The sequence below is a fragment of the Vicia villosa genome, unplaced genomic scaffold (assembly GCF_029867415.1).
Source record: "Vicia villosa cultivar HV-30 ecotype Madison, WI unplaced genomic scaffold, Vvil1.0 ctg.002988F_1_1, whole genome shotgun sequence".
Lineage (NCBI taxonomy): Eukaryota > Viridiplantae > Streptophyta > Magnoliopsida > Fabales > Fabaceae > Vicia > Vicia villosa.
In genome coordinates, this window is record NW_026706084.1 from 250812 (window position 1) to 271010 (window position 20199).

The 20199-nt window shown below is 32.2% G+C and overlaps 3 protein-coding genes across 3 annotated transcripts; 1 reads left to right on the forward strand and 2 right to left on the reverse strand.

Annotated features, from left to right (window-relative positions):
- Window positions 1-4260: 4260 nt before the first annotated feature.
- On the reverse strand, window positions 4261-4945 carry LOC131640178 (uncharacterized). The gene is made up of 2 exons (XM_058910586.1): window positions 4709-4945; window positions 4261-4641 (listed from the first exon to the last, which is right to left on the reverse strand). The coding sequence occupies exons 1-2, from the start codon at window positions 4943-4945 to the stop codon at window positions 4261-4263; spliced, it is 618 nt and encodes a 205-aa protein (XP_058766569.1).
- A 9809-nt stretch (window positions 4946-14754) lies between these two features.
- LOC131640175 (annexin-like protein RJ4) lies at window positions 14755-16468 on the forward strand. Its single transcript, XM_058910583.1, has 6 exons — window positions 14755-14886; window positions 14964-15109; window positions 15186-15404; window positions 15601-15813; window positions 15930-16019; window positions 16160-16468. Exons 1-6 carry the CDS (start codon window positions 14814-14816, stop codon window positions 16361-16363), a joined length of 945 nt encoding a protein of 314 aa, XP_058766566.1. The 5' UTR covers window positions 14755-14813; the 3' UTR covers window positions 16364-16468.
- A 187-nt stretch (window positions 16469-16655) lies between these two features.
- Window positions 16656-19953, reverse strand: LOC131640174 (annexin D4). The gene is made up of 6 exons (XM_058910582.1): window positions 19837-19953; window positions 19566-19741; window positions 18177-18395; window positions 17825-18049; window positions 17670-17738; window positions 16656-17105 (listed from the first exon to the last, which is right to left on the reverse strand). Exons 1-6 carry the CDS (start codon window positions 19880-19882, stop codon window positions 16896-16898), a joined length of 945 nt encoding a protein of 314 aa, XP_058766565.1. The 5' UTR covers window positions 19883-19953; the 3' UTR covers window positions 16656-16895.
- Window positions 19954-20199: the final 246 nt, after the last annotated feature.

Genomic DNA, 20199 nt, shown 5'->3' on the forward strand with positions numbered 1-20199 from the left:
ATATTTGAAAAAATATAAACCTATACTTCAAGAAATTCGAATAAGAGAATAGAAACTAAGAGATTATATTAAAATGGCTAAAAGTCTTGGCCAGTCATTACAAAAAGTGCCTTCATAAAAGGCGCAGTCATTACAAAAAAGAAAAAAAAACTGGCAAACCCTAAAGCCACTAAAATATCCAATATTAGTGAACTCTTTGGTCGATGTCCTCCAAAGATAGTAGAGGCAGACTTTCGGCTTCGAACATCTCTATGCGCCCGGCCCTGCGCATTTTCCTCACTACACCTTGCTTGAGAAATAGGTAAGACAAGAATCTTCCATAAGGAAGACAAGTCACTATTCCTTGACGAGAGACCGTCGAAGAGACAGCTTCCACGAGTTGTTTAAAAATCAAAAGAGGAAAGTTGATTTTCTTCCCTTGAAGAGCACAAGAAATGAACTCCAAGTCTTCCACCATGATGTTATTTTTATTATGTTTGCGCGGACGAAAGTTGCATACCAAAAGTTGGTGCCAAATTTTGATGACTTTGGCACAAAAGGGGTCATTGTCCATGAGATCCCTTAACATATTAGAAGTGTTCATGTCAAAAATATTGTCAACAAACGTTGCACCGGTATTGCTGCATTTCAACAAATTAGAAATTGTTGAGGGAGTGATGATGACATGAGCCCCTCGAATGGTGGAGGTTATAGTGGTCCTCCCTTCTGGATCTATGCGCAAAGATGCAAATCTCCAGAACTCAATCAGCATGCAGGGATAGATGTTTCCATCTAGAATTTCAGGATAAAATGCAAGCCCCTGGCTAGCATAGAGGGCACGAGCATTGATATGATTCGCATCAAACTCTTCTGCAGAAAGCTTAAATTCTTTCTTAATGCAGGATCTTATGTTGGCATTTGTTAAAGGTTGTGCCATAGTTTGAAAAGATTGAAAAGATGAAAGAGTTTAAGGTGTTGTGCGTAAGGAGATGTAAAAAGAAGTGGAAGGAATGAGGCTATATATAGAGAATGTGTAGTTACTTCAGCAAGACAAACGTGGGGGAAGGAAGTTAGAAGATCAAAAATCGTATTAAATATCTTGGAAACTAACACAAGCAAGCTGGGAGCAGTTAATAGCCCATTACCTAGCGTTTAGGTAATAATTAGTGCCTGGGAAAATGAAACGTAATCATGGCGTAATGGGAAGTAACAAAAGTCGAAACCCAAGAAAAAACTGAAACGCCATCTTTTCTCTTTCCTAAAGTCAGTCGAAAGAAGTCGCTTGGGGGGCAATTTGTTACCCTGGGTTTTCGACTTACTAATAAATGGGCAACTGGGGCTCGAAATTGGTAATTGGGCCTCAATTTGGTAAAAAGGCCCTAAATTGGTAATTGGGCCTCAATTAAATAATCACATTGCCATTTGGGTCGAAGTGGTTCGACTAAGTAATGCTTAGTAGTCGAAGCTGTTCGACTAGAAAGATGATCAGAGGCTTCAGCGTTCGACCAGACCAAAAGGATGCGAAGACTTAAGGATTTTTGGCTGCAGAAACTGAAGTGGAGGTCGAGAGGCAGTAGAAGTTAAGAGGCAGTTCCAGGCAGTTTTTCTGGCAGTTCTCACAGGACGCGTGGAAGTCTCACAATTGAAGATCTTGCATGTCGAAGACACGTGTTGACTGATAGCCAGTCGACCGTTAGTAGTAGTTATTTTATTTTTCTATTTAAGCAAGTTTCATAGGAATAGTTAGAGGTCCGCATTTTCTACATAAACACGAGTAAACTCAAATCTCTGCGCAATGAGTAACGAGTGCAACTTTGGAATGTACGTATGCGTACCAGTTTAATTAAATGCAATCATTTTACATTACATTTTATCTTTCAGTGCACATTTACTGCCTTTTTTATTGCTTTGATTTACTTAAAGCCTTTAATTTCAATGCTTACTTTTACGTTAAAGTCACTATTTACATTTAATACAAATCAGATACACATAATATAACAAAATAAAGCAATTAGTCCTGGAGTATTCTAGTTGATTCCGCAAAAGTAACCTTTAAAAAGGAAACTAGCGCTTGTTTACCATTTTTCTGGGTAAACACCACGCAAGCGGTCAAAGGAGTCTCCTTTACTATTCATCTTCTTCTTCCTTTTTCCTGCGGATTTATCTGCGGATATTTCCTTCAAATTTTCAAGCTCTTGAACGACCTACAAAATGAAGATGAAAAAAAACAAGGGCCACCCAGATCACCTAATTTTACCCTTCTGAACATGATAGCGGTGTTAGTTTTTCTATTAGAGCAACGTAGCTATGAGTTTCGAGCTTGGCCATGGTTATGTTCATACATGGTGTTTTAACATGGTTCTCTTAGTTCTGGCCATTAAAGCTTCATGCTAACGTTCAAACTTACTCTAAATATTCCTAGGAACATGTTAGTGTCATTAGATTTCAACAAAATATAACAATAATAAAAATATGATAAAATTTGAAATATGCATAAATATGGAGTTTTTGATTCATGAACTCCTAACACTACTACATGTTATAGACTACATGATGCTTACTCTATGATGTCCCAAGAGTGGAATAGAGTGATTGAAATTGATTGAAAGTGGCTATTTGAATGAGCCTTGATTTTTACAAGTTTATTGAAACTTTTGGAAAATATAAAATTCTTAAGCTATGGCTTTGGTGTTTGTTGTTGTTCTTGTTGATGATTTTGTAGCTTTTGTGGCCCCTTTTGAATGAAGAAATGATCTCTTATTTATAGGCTAAGCAAGTGGAAAAAACCATGATTGATTTTGTGGAAAAAGAATGGAATATTCTTTTATGCTAGGTTAAAAACTTAACCATGGTTTAATCACTCAAGTATTATTCTCTCCAATCTTGCAATCTTATCTTTAAGCATCTTGAATGGTCATTGTTTGCATCACATGAAGCTTCATTGCATTATCCTTGAATTATCTCACTTTAATTAAACTTTAAATGAATAAAATTTAATTAAAAATGGAATAAAAATGTCATGAATCATGGATATGTTGTGAATGCCCTTGAACATATGAGAACCAAGATTGAATCACAAAAGAATTGCCCTTTTTGAAAAAGAATCAAATTTTGGTCATTACTTGTTTCATGCATTCTTCCAAAAAAGGTCAACTTCATCAAGGCATATCTCCCTCAATTTTGATCCTATGAAAGTGTTCTTGTACTTTTTGGAAAGCCCAAGATGTCCTCTACAAGCCACTTTCGAAGCTCTTTTGCATTTGGAGAAGTTATCTTGATGATATGGGCTTTGACAAAAAATTGCGTTTTGTTGACTTTCAAAATGACCTGTAATGTTTTGGCTTATATCTCTTATGCGGAAGCATTTCTTGACCTTGGGCCCAACATCAAAGTTGTAGAAAATTGAATTTCCTTGAGAATGAGATTTTGTTGTAATTTTTTTTATGAATCAGGAGAGAGTTATGGCTGGTCAAAGTTCAGTTGACTTTTAGGTCAAAAACCCTAATTTTGCAAATTTTGAGTTTTGTTGATTTCTGAACTTTTCTTGATGAATTATGATCAATCCTTGATCAAATGATAAATATTACTTCAAATGATTGATGTTGACCAAAAATCTTGATTTTTGACTGCGGTTGACTTTTTTCAGATGAACTGCAGTTTTGCGATCTTTCAATGAATCAAGGTCTTCTCCTCAATTGAATGACATGAATGGACTATAATGTTGATTTGAAGGCCTTTGAATCATATTTTGAGTCTTGGAATCATCTCCTGATTAAAAGTTAATCCTCTGGTGAAATTAGGTCAAAACCCTAATTTGGTGCTTCAGGCGATCTTGAGAGTTGTCTGCCTTAAACTGAGCCATCCTTGGACTTGAATATTGATTGGAGGAACCTTTGAATCTTGAGAGAATGTTGAACCTCTTGTGGGCCTCAAAATCCTAATTTCTTCAGCTTTCTCTTGATCATTCTCCTGTTTTTAACACACAAGCAACAAACTTTTTTTTCTTTTTATTTTTTTGTTAGTAAATAAAATAATGCATGATGATAAATGATAATGATAATGATCATAACACTTAGAAAATGATGGGATCTCAGAGGTCAAAAATTGGGGTATGACATGGGGGAGAGGTCCCCCTTGCCGGAAACCTCGCGTACAATTGAAATATCTGTGAAGTGCACCATTCACATAAATTGAGAGAGTTGCTGACTTTAGAATGGTTTCAATCCATGAACAAAAAGTAGCATTTAATCCAAATCTTCTAAGGAATTTTAAAAGAAATGGTCATTCTATGGTATCAAAAGCTTTAGTGATGTCAATTTTAAGAGCTAAATTACCTCCAAAAGCCTTAAGGTCCATGACATTAGCAACTCCAGAAGCCAGATGCACACAGTCCTTGATGTTTCTCCCATGTATAAATCCTTTTTGCTCTGGAGATATCATAGCAGGAATGATACGATCAAGTCTGTCGGCAATTATCTTCGAGATTATCATGAATTTAAAATTGGCCATAGCAATAGGCCTGAATTTGTCAACAAAATCAGCTTCGGGCTCCTTCGGAATAAGGACCAAGGTATTGGCATTGAAATTCCGAAGAAACCAACTTGTTCTTAAAAAATTCAAAGTAGCATTCTCAACGTCAGTACTGACAATGTCCCAAAATGTCTGATTAGCAGTGAGCACCAAATCTATCAGGCCCCGATGCTCCATCCTTATTAAGTGAGAAAACTACATTCTCAATCTCCATGAGGGTAGGCAACATGGTAAGCATGTAGTTAATATCCCCATTGACCACAAGGGGAATAACTTCATCCAAAAGTAAATGATCCTGCACCACTGCAGAATTAGAAGTAAACAAAATTTTAAAGTATGATGTGATATGATCAGTTATAGCCTTTGGATCAATAAGAGTGTGCTCTCCAACTCTAAGAGCATTGATGGTTCTAGCTGCTTGCTTGATTTTTGCCATCCTATGGAAATAGTTGGTGTTTCTATCCCCTTTCAAGTGCTAATTGGACTTGGCTTTCTCCTGCCAGAAACTATTCTATTTTTGAAGCGCATCCTTCAGTTTGGTTCAGGCTCGTTTCTCTTATAGTCTTAGATTTTCATTATAACCAAGATAGTTAAGTTGATCTTGAATCTCCTTCAACTCAGATTCAGCAGAACTGACATAATCGTGTACATTCCCAAACATTGTTTTGTTCCAAATTTTGAGGTTATTCTTGAGAAGTTTCAGCTTGGAAGTGAGAACAAACATTAGGCTTCCATAGAAAACATTCACCCACAAGTCCAATACTAACTTCCTCCAGGTATCATGCAAAGTCCACATCTTTTAAGAATTTGAATTGAGGAGCAGCTCTCAAAGAGGGATTATGAAACTCAAATAAAATCGGGTAGTAATCAGATTTGTGCCTAATCAAAGTGGAAGCAGAAAAGTTGTTACAGTTGAGCAGCCAAGGTTGATTTCATATCGCCCTATCGAGCCTTTTTTGAGTGTGAGCCTTCCCTTTTCTCCCATTCGACCAAGAGAGCCACACCCCTTTGGTTGGGATATGATATAGCTTGTTAAAGTCAATCCAAGTTTGAAATTCCTGCATGGGAGCTAGAGATAGATTATAGTTGCCTTTATGCTCATCCAAGGATGACAGTCCCCTATGAAACACCAAGCAGAATTGGATTGAGACATGGTTTGGAGCTTGTGCCAAAGATGTCTTCTTTTTATGTGACAGGTTGAAGCATAAACTGCAGCAATGCCGAATAATTGGTTTCTAATTTCGATGTGGAAAGCTACATGTTGATCTTCACAATCCACAATGAATGGATCTATATCTTGCTTACAAATACACCACAAGTTAGGTGCCAAATTTCCCTTTTATTGAAAGAGAAAGCTTTCAAACTAAGCTTACCAAACCATTTCATTGGAAATTTGTCAAAAGACATCCACGGTTCCGCCACTAAAACTATATCTGGCTTTGTCATCACAATGAGTCTCCTTAAGGCCAATCTTGATGGGGTATTGGCTTCCCCCCTAATGTTCCAGAACAAGCACTTCATTTAACCTTCAAAGGAAGACTAACCATGGAGCTGGTTTTATATTGTCCTTGGGATTTTGATCCAACTACTTTGTTTGTGTTTCTTTTATATGACACGGCCTCAAAATTAGAAGGCTCCGGCACATGGTCAATTGCAACGTGAGTGATTTCGTCCTTCTTCCCCTTGATAACACGAATTTATATCATATATTTGACTTAGTTTTCATAAACAATTTTAGTATTTTCATTTAATTTAATTACTTTATTTTAGTATTATGCTGGTATTCTCTATGTTTCAGATTTTATGTTCGTTTTGAGAACTATTTATCAAAAGAAGAAGAAATGTAAAAGAATCAATTTAAAAAGACAAAGAAAGAAGAAAAGAGGCAAAGAGGTGCAAATAGAATGAATCAAAAATGAGGGGTGCAAACAGGAAAAACCAATTATGTGGAAGCCCAGCCCACGAAGGAGTTAAAGCTCCCACTATGAAGAAGAGGAGACGCCCGTCTCCATTTGACCCAACATGAAGACGCCCGTCTTGGGCTTGTAACGTGGAGAAAGGCCCAAGTTGAATTGAAGGGGGGAGACCAAGTAAAAGGAGTGGAGACGTCCGTCTCCCACTCCCCTTGCCACATCATAAGTGGAGACGCCCGTCTCCCTATTTTTAGCCCACTTGAGACGCACGTCTCAAGCCCTTTTCAAATAACGTCTCTTTTTCTCGGTCACGTGAACGCAAACTTTAAGGAGAAAAAGAAGGGACGTGGACACTGAATGGAAGAAAACATACGTTGGATACCTACACTATAAAAGAAAAGCTAATGGTTCATTAGAAGGGTCCGAAATTCTGCAAGAGAAAGTTGTTGTTTTTATTTTCTGTTTTCATACTTCAATTATTTTCTTTGCAAGTTAATTCCCGTTTGTTCTTTAACTCCCGTTTTCTTTTTCTCACAGCAATTTCTACACCGGAAATTATTGTGAATCTTTATTTGGTCTAACCTTACGTTAGGTCCAAGTTTTTATTTCCTTGTTTAATTTACGCCGAATAATTTCTGAAGAACGATCCAACCGACCTATGGTGGAAGTTCAAGTACTCAAAGATTCAAGTTTTTATTTCAGATTTACATTATTCAGGTTTCTATTTACCGTTTTAATTATTATTTTATTGCATGATATATTGTATGCCAATTATTATGCCTAAAATTATAAACCGAATTTATTTATGCATGTTTAACCGTATCAATATGTCTGGCTAATTTAATTAAGATATCGGTATGTAAAGTAATTTAACCGTAGGGATCCAAAATAAATTGGCTTAAATATGTTTTATTAAAAATTAATCGTTTCTGGTTTTGTGTCTAATTTAATTTGCTAAAGTTATAAAACCAACAGAGCGAGAGTTTGAGATTTTAGAACTAATAAAGGTTAAAATCAATAGAGGGAGAGTTTGAGATCTTTAACTGGATAGTAGACATAGAACATTAGTTTTAAGGATAACGAGAGCATATTAAAACTAATTAGAATTTATTTATTTTCAAAAAGTGTTTTTAAACTCGACACGGGATAGCGAGAGCGTACGTTAGGGAATACTAGCATGATCCGAGTCAACAGAGCGAGAGTTTGAGACTAGGAGATTTAAGTAAATAACCTCTTCATGAAATGAGCATTTTATCAACTGTGATGTTTTCAAAAAGCTTTTCTAAATCTAATGGGACAGCGAGAGCGTATATTATGGGTTAGGATAGTAGTCTAAATCAACAGAGCGAGAGTTTGAGAGGAGGACTTTTAAATGACATAGTTAATAGAGATTTTTTATTAAACGAGAACCATAACCAACGGAACTTCGGATTACCTAAGTTAGACGAAATACATACTGATACCCGCTTATTATTATATTCCTTAGAATTAAGATTTTTAATTTCCCTTTAGAAACAACCCAAGTATTCTTAGTCTTAGCTTTACATAGTAACCTTAGATAACGGTAGGTCGATTCATAGTCCATGTGGATTCGATATCTTTTAAAACCACACGACACGACTGTGCACTTGCAGTCATCATATTAATAGACACGTAAAGTCGCGATCATGCCTCAACCATGTTGGCCCAAGAAGACTTTAAAAATTCCATATTATGAATTTCCTTGTCCCTTAGTACAATAGGCTCTTGAAGGGATTTGTCATGGAATTGGAATTGAGTAGCATCGACGAACTCGAAATCTTGAGAACTAGCATCCTCATCAGCTCCTTGAGAGCCAATCCCATCATGAGCAAGACTCAAAATATCTACTACTGAATTATTTACTCTTTCTTTCTCTATAGAGGTCTTCAAAGAATTAGAATCCTTGCTTGAATAAGAGCCGCAAATTTGTTCTGCTGAGCCACCACCATAGTGCTGGTTCCTTCCACCTGTGAATCGGTTTAGGAGTAACATCCACAACTACCTCTTTCCCTTTGTTGATAACTTGAAAAACCTATTCAGGTTCAGAGTGAATCTCCCCTGCAGCTGCATTATTTCGACTGTCTTTGACTGGGACATAAGCTTTAGCTTTCTTATCCCTAGCGTCCACTTTCTCCTTCCTATTGTCATTTCTTTCTAATGAGCTATTGTCATGTCTTTCATTCTCATTAGGCTGATAGTGTCTGCATCTATCAATGTTATGGCAAATGATATTACAATTAGAATAAAAATCAGGGAGATTGTCATACAATAATTCAACAAAGAAGGCAAATCCTTGTCTCTCCACCAGAGTGTTGGAGCGTAATGGTAAAGAAAGATCCATGTCAACCAACACACGAACATAATGACCAAACGTTCAATCGAACATAGGCTTAGTGGCAATCTCATATGTACAGATAGTGATCCTGATGCTACTCGCAATGGCAAAGAAGATCTTAGGCCGCCAGTATTCTTGAGCCAAACCATAAAGCCTCACCCATACTTGAGCTGTAGTGTTTTTTAGGATACTAGGATTGAAATCCCTAGTCCAGGAAAAAAGCTTGAGAAACCCTAGATCCAGGTTGCATGATGCCACCGAACGGACCCTCCTCATGTCTTCCAAAGATGAAAATGAGAATTCATAAAAGCCGCGTCCAAGAGAGGTTAAACCCAGCCGACCAAGATTATTCCCCAACAACGTTAACTTGCTCTTTAAGGCAACTACAGTAAGCGGAGTGGATCCCTTAGGTCACACAATCCTACCCTGTAGATTATGTTTGCATGCAATACTTGCTAAGTACTCCTCATCCGGGATTGTAATGGCCAATATATCCTCCTTTATGGTTGGTTGGGGTAATTGTGAAATCGGTATATTGCAAACGTTTGAGACCGTGTAACACCCTTCGATACCCCCGCGGATTATGATCTAAAATTCAGAGTAAACATGAAGCATGTATGTCACAAATTAAAATAAATAAAACATCAAACCGATTGTCATGCTTTTCACGAGGAACAAAACACCATTATTTAGTAAACCATGTTCAACACAGCGGAATTAATTCAAAAACTGAATAACATAACTATCGGGTATAAACACCAAAACCACTGGTTCATAAACCAATTAAACATAATCCGAAAACCAATAATAAAAATGAGAGTATAAAAATCAACTCTAAAACTAGCATTCTCTAGTGTTACAAGATCAGATCATGACACCGACGCGAACTAAAGGGCTAGCCTATAAGCTATCCTCACCAAGCTCAAATGCCGCTACTCCTCAATCTGAAAATGGTCGTCAGTAAGGGTGAGACATATCACAATTAAACTATATTATAAGTTCATAACGATAAAATATCATTTGCACATTATTCACCCAACTGCAATATATTTAGATTTTCAGAGAATATACACTAACAACACAATATACAATCAATCAATCACCATGAAATAACACTAGAAATCTTTCAATCATGTTATTACAGCACATATGCAAATGCACTGACACTATGCATGTGGTACCAATTCTTCATGGGATTAACCCATATGACCGATCTAAACATCACCGAGATATGGTCCTGCCAGCACTAATTCCACACAATGGGAATTATGCCTCCACTGATCCAAACATCATTGAGATTCAGCCACCAAAAATGATTATGAATGCATGCAAAGCATATAACATACTCACCATCATCACCGATACGATGAACAATTTCATCTCAACATAACTCACTGTTATCAACACCGAACTCAGTATCAGGCCCCGCCCTGTGGCTGTGCAACATGTGCCATAGCACAGGGCCTCATATTTTCTAGGGGCTCTAAATATATTGAACTACTAACACTATAATCTACTTTACTAATAATAAACAAATTTGTTAGTGACTGATTGTGGCTACTGGGAAATGTGTCATTGCAGAGTTGTATCTACATCTATTATAATTGCTTTACACTATTAAAACTTTATCTCTAATGTTTACCAACGGATGTGGGCTTTAATAATTTCTATGTTAACATACCTCATATTTATGATAGTTTAGGTAAAATAAAATAAATCTTGTTATGGTCTTTCATTTCATTTGTTTATCATTTTAAATATGTTTTTATCTCTAAAAAATTATCAATTTTAAGTTTTAGTCCTTATAAAAAAAGTCATGTTTTAGTCTTATAAAAAAAGTCATGTTTTAGTCTCTATAAAATTATTTATGCATGTAGTTTTAGTCCCTGTAGAAGGACTAAAACGCTATGCAAAAACAATTTCATAAAGACTAAAACAATTTTTTTATAGAAACTAAAAGTCAAAACTTAAGATATTTATAGGACCAAAAATATATTTAACCCTTTTCCATTATATAAATAAAAAGATGAAAATGAAAATTTAATATAATACAAAACTTGATTTCATTTTAGTTAAAATATGAAAATGCAAGACATTGTAGAATATAAGTTTAATAAATTTCCTTGAATTGAGATAGAGAGAAATGAAAAACAATGGCCACACAGAGTAAGAGATACACAAAAACACATGGAATGAATTTCCCCTGCTTTCAATGTACATGTTCTCTTTTCTCATATATTTTTAAATCCAAACATAATTAAAAAATAAATAATTAGTCTTTTCTATAGACACAAAGTTCTTTTTGTTTTTTACAGACATATATAAAATGAAACTCACAAACCTCTTAACAAAATTATAAATTATGAGATTAAATAAATCGAACGAAGGAAGAAAAAACACTTTAATTTTAATATATAAGAATAATATGTATCAAAATTTTAAGAAAAGGATTTTTATTTATTATTAATTCAATTTTAAAAGTCGTACAGGGCCTCCAAATTGTTTGGGCCGGCCCTGCTCAGTATGTTCGTGTTTCAACATCGTTCAATAATCAATCATACAACATCACAACAATCACGACATTAATATCACAATCATATCATCACCATATTACCACATTGTCACATTTATCAATATATGCACACAATGTATGAACTCACCAAAATGCTTAAATAGAGTTTTTTTATACAAAAAATAAAAGCGAGTTACAGTCTGTGTCATCCTTTTATCATATAGAATATTTCGTTAGCTTTACAACACTCAAAACGACGCTTAAAACGGGTACACGGTTTGAAAGTTATGAGTTTTAAAAAATATTTATTTATTTTCAAAAAGCTACAGTGTAACAGGTTACCAAAATGGCGTAACCGATTACACGCACGAAAATCATTCATTTTCCAAAATTGCTTCAGTGTAACCGGTTACCAAAAACAGTGTAACCGATTACACTTGACGTAACTCTATTCGCTATTTTTGAAAAACACTCGTAATCGGATACCGTAACCGATTACCAGTCCCAAAACTCAGTTTTCAGAAAATTCACGTTACCGTAATCGGTTACCGTAACCGATTACGCACGACCTACAGCAGAAAATCAACATTTGACAGCATCTTCTCACTGCAACTCAATCCAATTCGTATCCAAAACCAATATATCACTAAAACAGAACCAATTCACACAATTTAACACATTTCTAACTCACTGTGGGGTTCTTTAACATCACACAAGTTCCATAATCTTTCCAATTCATCAATTTCATCCAATTTAACTCTACAATCCAAAATCCCTAAACCTAACATACATCCCAATTGAAATAAACAACATACAAATTCAATCCTATCATCATTAAACTGATAATATAGGCTAAAAGGATTGTCACCCCTTACCTTAGCCAATTGCCTTTGAATTTTCTTCTCTTCTTTCCTTTGCTCTTTCACGTTCTTTGTCTTCTCCTCTTTTGCTTATATTCTCCTCTTTTTCCTTATTTCCTTGTTTTATGAAAAATAGAATCACACTTAGTAAAAGGCCTCTCAATTAACACCTCCCATTTACTAAACACGACACTGGCTCAATACCGGTATTTCACAATTTTCTCCAATTAATCCAATAAAATTCTAAATAATCCAATAATTAATTTAAATCCTAATTAAATTAAATGAAAAATATGGGATGTTACAGACCGCCTGTGCGAAAGTTTTCGGTTGTTTCGCTATTGAAAGTTCGGGTTTTTGAAGAGCGTTTGATTCTTTTAAACAAGACCATGGAATATGAAACTTATTCATGGTACACGGACGTTGGGGATGGAGGCAGCACAAGGCAGCGTTGGGTGGTTTAGGAAATTAGGGTGAAAGAAGACAAATCGTCACTTTTTTCGCCTGAGCTCATTTTCCTCTTGAAATCCTTTTTTTTTCTTCCTTACTAAAAAGTATTTATATAAATAGTATTATTTTAAGTGATATATGTAGTATTAGTGATGTTAAATAAGAAAAATATTTTTTTATAAGGACACTTTTTTTATCTAAGATTTTATAAAGATATTTTGTATTTTTTTAAAATATAAATAAGTAAATCATTTTTATAAGGATACATTTAGGTAAGATTTTTAAAGGAAATAGAATATGAAAAAGTAAAATTAAAGTAAGTTACTTTTAAGAACTAATAATGTAAAAATGTTACAAATTAAATTATTGAGCGCTAATGTTTTAAAATAAAATAAAAAATATTTTAACTACTTATTTATACTATTATATATAAATAGAATTAAAAAACGTATAAATTTTTTAGTCATTTAGAATTGTATTTATATATTTTTATTTATTTACTGTTATAAGTTATTTATAAAAATAAATGTTATTATTGCTAGTGATCGACATAGTATTATGCTATAAATAAATTAAAAATTTATAGGAATACTTTTTTTTAGCTAAGGTGTTATAAGGATATTTTGTTCCTTTTGTATATAAATAAATAAAATAGTTTTTATAAGAATATTTTTGAAACACTTTTTTTAAAATTAAGGTGTTATAATTTTATTTTATTTTGTTTTTATATAAAAATAAATAAAATAATTTTTATAAGAATATTTTTTATTTAAGATTTTATAAGAACACTTTGTTCATCTGTATATTTAAATAAATAATGATGTTTTATATGAATATTTTTTCTTTTTTTAATAAATAGAGACTTTATATTAATTCAAAAAATATAAGAACGTATAAAGCGATCGCTAGGAGAGAAACCAAAAAGCATTTACAACATCATGAAATTAACAATGTTATCTTTTATTTTTCTACTATACCAATTTCTATAGATTATCTTTTCTATGATCGTGTCAACTATCTTTGTATTATCAATACTTTTTCTAATTAAGATTTTATACGAAAACTTTATTTATTTTTATTATGTAAAATAATAAAAGTTAATGAAAATGACTTTTTGAAAATTACATTATTATATTTAAGTTTAGAAAATTGTAAAGTAAATGTAAAAAAAAGAGAAAAAAAATAAAATTAGAGTTGTTATTAAAGTGACACGTCAGCACAGAGTTAAGATTTTGTGTAAAATTGTTATCATGACAACCTTAAATTTATATTTAGTAGACAAGTTTAAAAAAAAAAAAAAATTCCATTTATTCTAATAGTTTCTAGATCAAATATTAAGGATAAAATATTTCTAGTTAAACAATACTACCTCAGTTTTTTAGTATAAGTCGTTTTGAACTTTTCACACATATTAAGAAAAATAATAATTATTGTATGAAAATGAAAAATTATGAAGATTTTTATAAAATTGTTCTTCTTTAATGATATGTGGAAGATAAATTTATATAATTGAAATGAGAAAGAGTAATAAATATTTAAGAATATAATGAAAAAATATCATCAATAATTCATTGAAATTGTAAAACGACTTATATTAAAATACAAATTTTTTCTAAAGCAACTTATAATAAAAAATAGAGGGAATATAAGATAGGATTATTATATTATATTATTATCTTATAATCAAACATATTTTTAATATATATAAATAGAATACTGACAATTTTAATTAAGCACTAATATATATATATATATATATATATATATATATATATATATATATATATATATATATATATATATATATATATATATATATATATATATATATATATATATATATATATATATATATATATATATATATATATGATTATTATATTATTTTAGTTTGACCATCAAATATTTTTTTTCAATATAAAAATAAAATTCTTTGTATCTTTTTCATAACATAAATGGCAATTGTGAGAGCACCAAATATAAAAATAGTAAAAGTGAAATCTAAAGTAACACTTCTTTATGAGGGCTTACCAAAGAAAAAATACATGATTTAATTTATGATTTTAAGATTTTATAACAAAAAAGGTTGGAAAAAGAAAACTTGTTCATTGCATTTGTAGAAATGCACAATGTAAAATCATACTATAAATATACATCATGGACCTTTGATAAAAAAAACATCCAACCATATCATAGAATAAACATCACAAATCATGGCTACTATTGTCGCTCCTGAGCATTTTACTCCCGAGGATGATGCTATGGTTCTTTATAAGGCAGTCAAAGGTTAGATTTTATAATTCAAAATTTGTTACGGATAAACTGTGGTTAAATAATTGATTATTTTATGTTTAAATTTATAGGGTGGGGAACTGATGAGAGTGCTATCATAGCTATAATGGGACATAGAAATGCTACTCAAAGGCTACAAATAAGACAAGTTTACGAAAATATGTACAACGAAGATCTCATTAAACGTCTTGAATCAGAGCTCTCTGGTAACTTTGAGGTATTATAATCAATTTATAAATTATTAATGAATAATAACTAAGAGAATTGAAACTAATAGTGGTTAATTTGAACAGAAAGCAATGTATAGGTGGATATTGGAGCCTTCCGATTGTTATGCTGTATTGGCAAATGTAGCTCTTAAAAATGTTCACCGAGATTATCATGTGATTGTGGAAATCGCTAGTGTTCTTAAACCTGAAGAGCTTGTGAATGTGCGGTGCGCCTATCATTATCGATTCAACCATTCTTTGGAAGAGCATGTGGCTGCACATACCTCTGGCTATTTTCGCCAAGTAAAGTCATGACACCCGATCTAAATTTAACTATTTGAAATGTTTGTCACAGTTAAATCGTAGTTAAATATGATATTTATTTATTTTGTCATCATTAAACTGCGACTAATTTGCAGAGTCTCCAAGAACTTGAGACGACTGCATATATAAATGATTTACATTCTTGAGTGTACTATTTGATAGTTTGTTTTGGCAGCTTTTGGTTGGACTGGTGAGCTCGTTTCGATATGGTGGTGATAGAATCTATCCAAGTTTGGCAAAATATGAGGCTGAAATTCTTCATGAGGCTATCAAAAACAAGAATGGTAACCTTGAAGAAGTTATCAGGATCCTTACTACAAGGAGCAAGGCCCAACTCAAGGCTACTTTCAACCGCTACAGAGATGATCATGGCTACTCTATTAGCAAGGTTTTTCTTAAACTCAGGATTCAAAGATTATAATCTCGTTTGGATTAAGCACTTTACAAATAAGTACCAATTATATATGTCTATGCTTTTTTCTATAACAAACTTTGTGTTTGCAGAGACTGTTGAATGAAGAGTCTGATGACTTCCTTAAAGCTGTTCATGTTGCCATTCGTTGCATTGATGACCACAAGAAGTACTATGAAAAGGTAACACAAACACTATTTTTTATCTATAAACGATGTGATAATAACCACTAAAAACTCACACATTTAACGGGTAGGTCCAAAGTTCAAACTCTGGTGATGACATTGAACCTATTAATTTGTCTTTGACTTAATTCATGTAGATTCTTCGGAGTGCGTTGAAAAGGATTGGAACCAATGAAGATGAACTAACTCGTGTGGTGGTCACAAGGGCTGAGAAGGATTTGAAGGACATCAAAGAATTGTATTATCATAGAAACAGTATTCGTCTCGAGGATGCAGTGGCCAGGGAGATCTCAGGAGACTACAAGAGGTTCCTTATTACTCTTATAGGGAGAGAACACTAAATCTCTTGCTATAAGAACATGTCTTCAAATTGTTTTGTGCTTTGTTTTCAAATAATGATGGTAATGACAATAATACCATAGTAATAATAAAGTGATTTTGAATTACTTTTCGATTCTTTTGTTGTCATTTCGTATTTTTAATGCGTCGAATAAATGAAAGAATGTCTATTTAAAATTATTATGAAACTCCATTAAACGTGCAGATCCTATTATAACACTCTATATTACATCAGTTAGTCAACCGATGTGAAAATGTACTTCCAATTGATACGATAAGTGTTTTATGATGTGGTGACTCGACAAAGATTCTTTTTATTTCTTAAAAAGAAATACTAAAAACAACTTTACTCGATTACATTTTTTTAATTTTCTCTTCCGTGACGAATAATAATACAAGGTCAAACATAGCTTAACATGAACAATACAAATTTGAATTGATAAACATTACAAGCAACACAAAATAAAAACTCGAATTTCATCTCTCAATAAACCAACAATTGTCAAAGGTTTTTTCTCTAAATATTCTCACCAATTAGCCTCCTCTAGTAATTAGGGTTAGCAAGAAATCCTTGTAGTTTCCTTTAGCAGTCTCTTCAATTTTGTGAGGCAAAGAAACTCCATATAACTTTTGATACTCAGTTTTTATCTCCTTCATATCAATATCAGCTCTAGTAATTACCACACGAGTAAGTGATTTCTTAACATTCTTATCCACATCAATTTTCAATGATGCATCCAAAACCTATAGGTAAAAAATATATATGCATTAGATATATAGTTATATAATTTTTTTTAAAAACTTGATATTTGATCTTGCAACCGATTAATTCAAAAAGACTAATCCCACCACTGTCCACTTCTAGGAGAGTTCTGTATGAACGGTCCAAGACATGAATTATTAGCATTTTGCAAAATTCAAACCTGAGACTTTGAGAGAATGACACTCTCAGAATTCAAGTCTTTACCAAGAGACCAATCCCTCTAGTTATATACTCCCTCCGTTCCTTTTTAAGTGTCGTTTTAGAAGAAATTTTTTGTTCCTATTTAAGTGTCGTTTTATAATTTAATGTTATAATTTGTCATTTATACCCTTATTTTTTCATTAACTTCACCTCAAATTTTTCAAATAGTTATTAGAAAAAGAGAGTTTATGATTGAATTTATTTGGAAAGAGAAAAATAAATAAGGGTATATTAGGAAAAGTAACTCTAATAATCCACTATCTTGGTTGAAGAGCTTTTTGCTAAAACGACACTTAAAAAGGAACGGAGGGAGTAATTACATGTATTTTGTAAATTTGTCTTACCTTGCTGAAATATACTTGTGGAGTACAAAGACATTGCACAGTCTCTTTAAACCTTAAGTCATCAAGATCCTAACAAAAGATAGTGAAGTTTTGATCAGAAATTGAATACAATTTTAATGACATTATGGTACATGCATTAGAAATGTTTATAATACCTCTTCAAGATTTTTGCCAGATATTTCTTTATAGTGTTTGGAAACTGCTTGAAGATGTAGCTTGCTTCTTGTTGACAAAATCCTTATTACTTCATCATCCTCAACAATTGGCTTCTTTTGATCATTTTTAATGGCATTCGAAAGTGTTTTTGCCTCCGATTTTGCAGTGTCATCTTTGACCTTTGTTCCTTCGTATCTATAGGCACTTACAAGTGCAACCAAGAGCTGTTTTCAAATGCAATCGATACTAATTAGTTCATCTATTTGCTACATATAAGTCAGATATATTAATTATTCAATAAATTTGTAAAGTAAATATTTGTTTATAATAGTGACCAGATGGTGTATGAACCTTTCGGTCAATGCCATGGATGTGAGATGCAACATCTTCTTCAATGGAGTGATCAAAGAGGGAATGATATGCCTTTCTAGCTCCCAAAAGCTCCTCTGAAGATCTAGTGCATGCAATCTCAATAAGGACATTATATGAACTTGGGCCTTTCTTTAGAGCCTCTTTTGCTAAACGAGCATCTCTTTCCCACGGGTGCATGCTCCAAAGCACCACTGCATTCTGATCATTACATTCAAAACTCAACACATAAGGATTTGAACTACACAAGAAAATTTGTAATTGTTTTCTAATTTGTGATTCTTTTTATTTTATTATTAGGGTTGAATCTTCTATTTAATTATATATAAATTATAAAATAAATTAATAATTGTCATAGTTGCAACTTGCGATAACGTGTCAATTACAATACATTTTATCTAATTGTCTTCTAGTCTAGTTAATTAATAAAAAAAGGTGAGTATTAGTCCAGAAAAATAGGAGGGCAAGCATTACTTCTTCTAGATCTATCGTATTAAAATTGTTTTAATAAAAAATAAAAAACATGTTCATTGATTTGAATTACATTATATAATTTTAAGAATATTGATGTGACACGATCAAATTAAATTTTATTTAAATAAATTTAGATGCGTATGTGACTAGATTCTTTTATGGAAAATGTGATCAAATAAATATTTTGAACAACAATTTTTTTAGTAAAATAGTATTGACTTATTAATTTCGATTGATAGATATGTGGATTCGAAAATGCCACAACCACTTGTAAATAAAAAAAACAAAAGGACTTAATATTCTTAAGATTTTGAATGTAAATTTTGGGTTCATTTTGGTTCATTAACTTTAAAAATATTTATATTAGTTCTTAATTTTTTTAAAGTATTATATTAGTTGTTTTTATCTAATTAGCCGCGGATAAATTTAAAAATAAGTTGCTAATTACACAAAATAACTAGTATGGTACCTTTTAAAAAGTTAAATGACTGACAGACATTTTGTAAATTAAAGAATCAAAATAAACTCTGAGGTAAACATATCAGACTAAAAAAATATAAAACCTAAAAAAAAATGAACTTTATAAAAATAAATTAAGGACAGTCTATAGGGGAATAAAACATTTTGCCAGTTTTCTTTTAAATATTCAGAAAACATATAGAAATAAATAATTTTTTTGGAAAATTTTAAAAATAAAAATTATTCATATAACTGACTTGTTAATCATAATAACAATAACTTAATACAACTCCTTATATGTTTCTCCATATCCTTTTATGTTCCCATCCTCCATATATTAATCAAAATAAAAATTAAAAATTACAAGAAAACAAAAACTTCAACATCTGGCTGATAGAAAAACCATAGAAAACAACAAATCGAGAAGAAAGTTCATACCTTAAAACGCACAAACTCATGTTTGAGAAGACGAACATGATGATCATTCCATTTCTGAAATTTTCTGTCATGATCCTCAACAAAGAAAGGTGATGTCTTCTTCCTATATGTTTCTCTCTCCACAGGATCCCATTTTCCCAATATTGTTGCCAATGATTTCTCATCCACACCATGTCCTGAAAATTATATCATTTAAAAAATGAATATTAAAAAATTAACAAAATATGTATATTAAATTAATATATGATACTACAAGTTGAGGAATAGAGACCTGAAAAAGCTTGAGTTATAGCTTCTAATTCTTGATTGAATGCCATGATTATGTGAAAGTTTGATAGAGTTGAGACAATATTGTAGCTATTAAATAGGATAGTTGTGTTATGCTCAATGAAAGGTATGTTTCATTATATAAGGCCCTACAAGGCTATTTTCGTCATTTTACATATAATAATTGAAGAGTTTATAAGTTTTGACCAATTAAGTATGAACATGTCATTTATCTATGTTTCATTGCATTTTGAGATTTTTTCTAATAAAAATAAATAAAGTTTATTGATTTATGCATTAACCAAGGTTTCACAATGTGGGTTTTAAGAAAAAATTCATCTAATTTAAAGATAAAATTATTTGTATT

What these genes read in the sequence shown, in the direction of transcription:
- LOC131640178 (XM_058910586.1), bottom strand. Translation starts at nt 4,945, where the DNA reads ATGGCAAAAATCAAGCAAGCAGCTAGAACCATCAATGCTCTTAGAGTT. An exon ending in CCCTCATGGAGATTGAGAAT is followed by an intron (nt 4,642 to 4,708) that starts GTAGTTTTCTCA and finishes ACTGCTAATCAG; the next exon opens with ACATTTTGGGACATTGTCAG.
- LOC131640175 (XM_058910583.1), top strand. Translation starts at nt 14,814, where the DNA reads ATGGCTACTATTGTCGCTCCTGAGCATTTTACTCCCGAGGATGATGCT. An exon ending in AGCTCTCTGGTAACTTTGAG is followed by an intron (nt 15,110 to 15,185) that starts GTATTATAATCA and finishes TAATTTGAACAG; the next exon opens with AAAGCAATGTATAGGTGGAT. An exon ending in CCTCTGGCTATTTTCGCCAA is followed by an intron (nt 15,405 to 15,600) that starts GTAAAGTCATGA and finishes TTGTTTTGGCAG; the next exon opens with CTTTTGGTTGGACTGGTGAG.
- LOC131640174 (XM_058910582.1), bottom strand. Translation starts at nt 19,882, where the DNA reads ATGGCATTCAATCAAGAATTAGAAGCTATAACTCAAGCTTTTTCAG. An exon ending in TATAACTCAAGCTTTTTCAG is followed by an intron (nt 19,742 to 19,836) that starts GTCTCTATTCCT and finishes TATAATTTTCAG; the next exon opens with GACATGGTGTGGATGAGAAA. An exon ending in TCCATGGCATTGACCGAAAG is followed by an intron (nt 18,050 to 18,176) that starts GTTCATACACCA and finishes ATTTGAAAACAG; the next exon opens with CTCTTGGTTGCACTTGTAAG.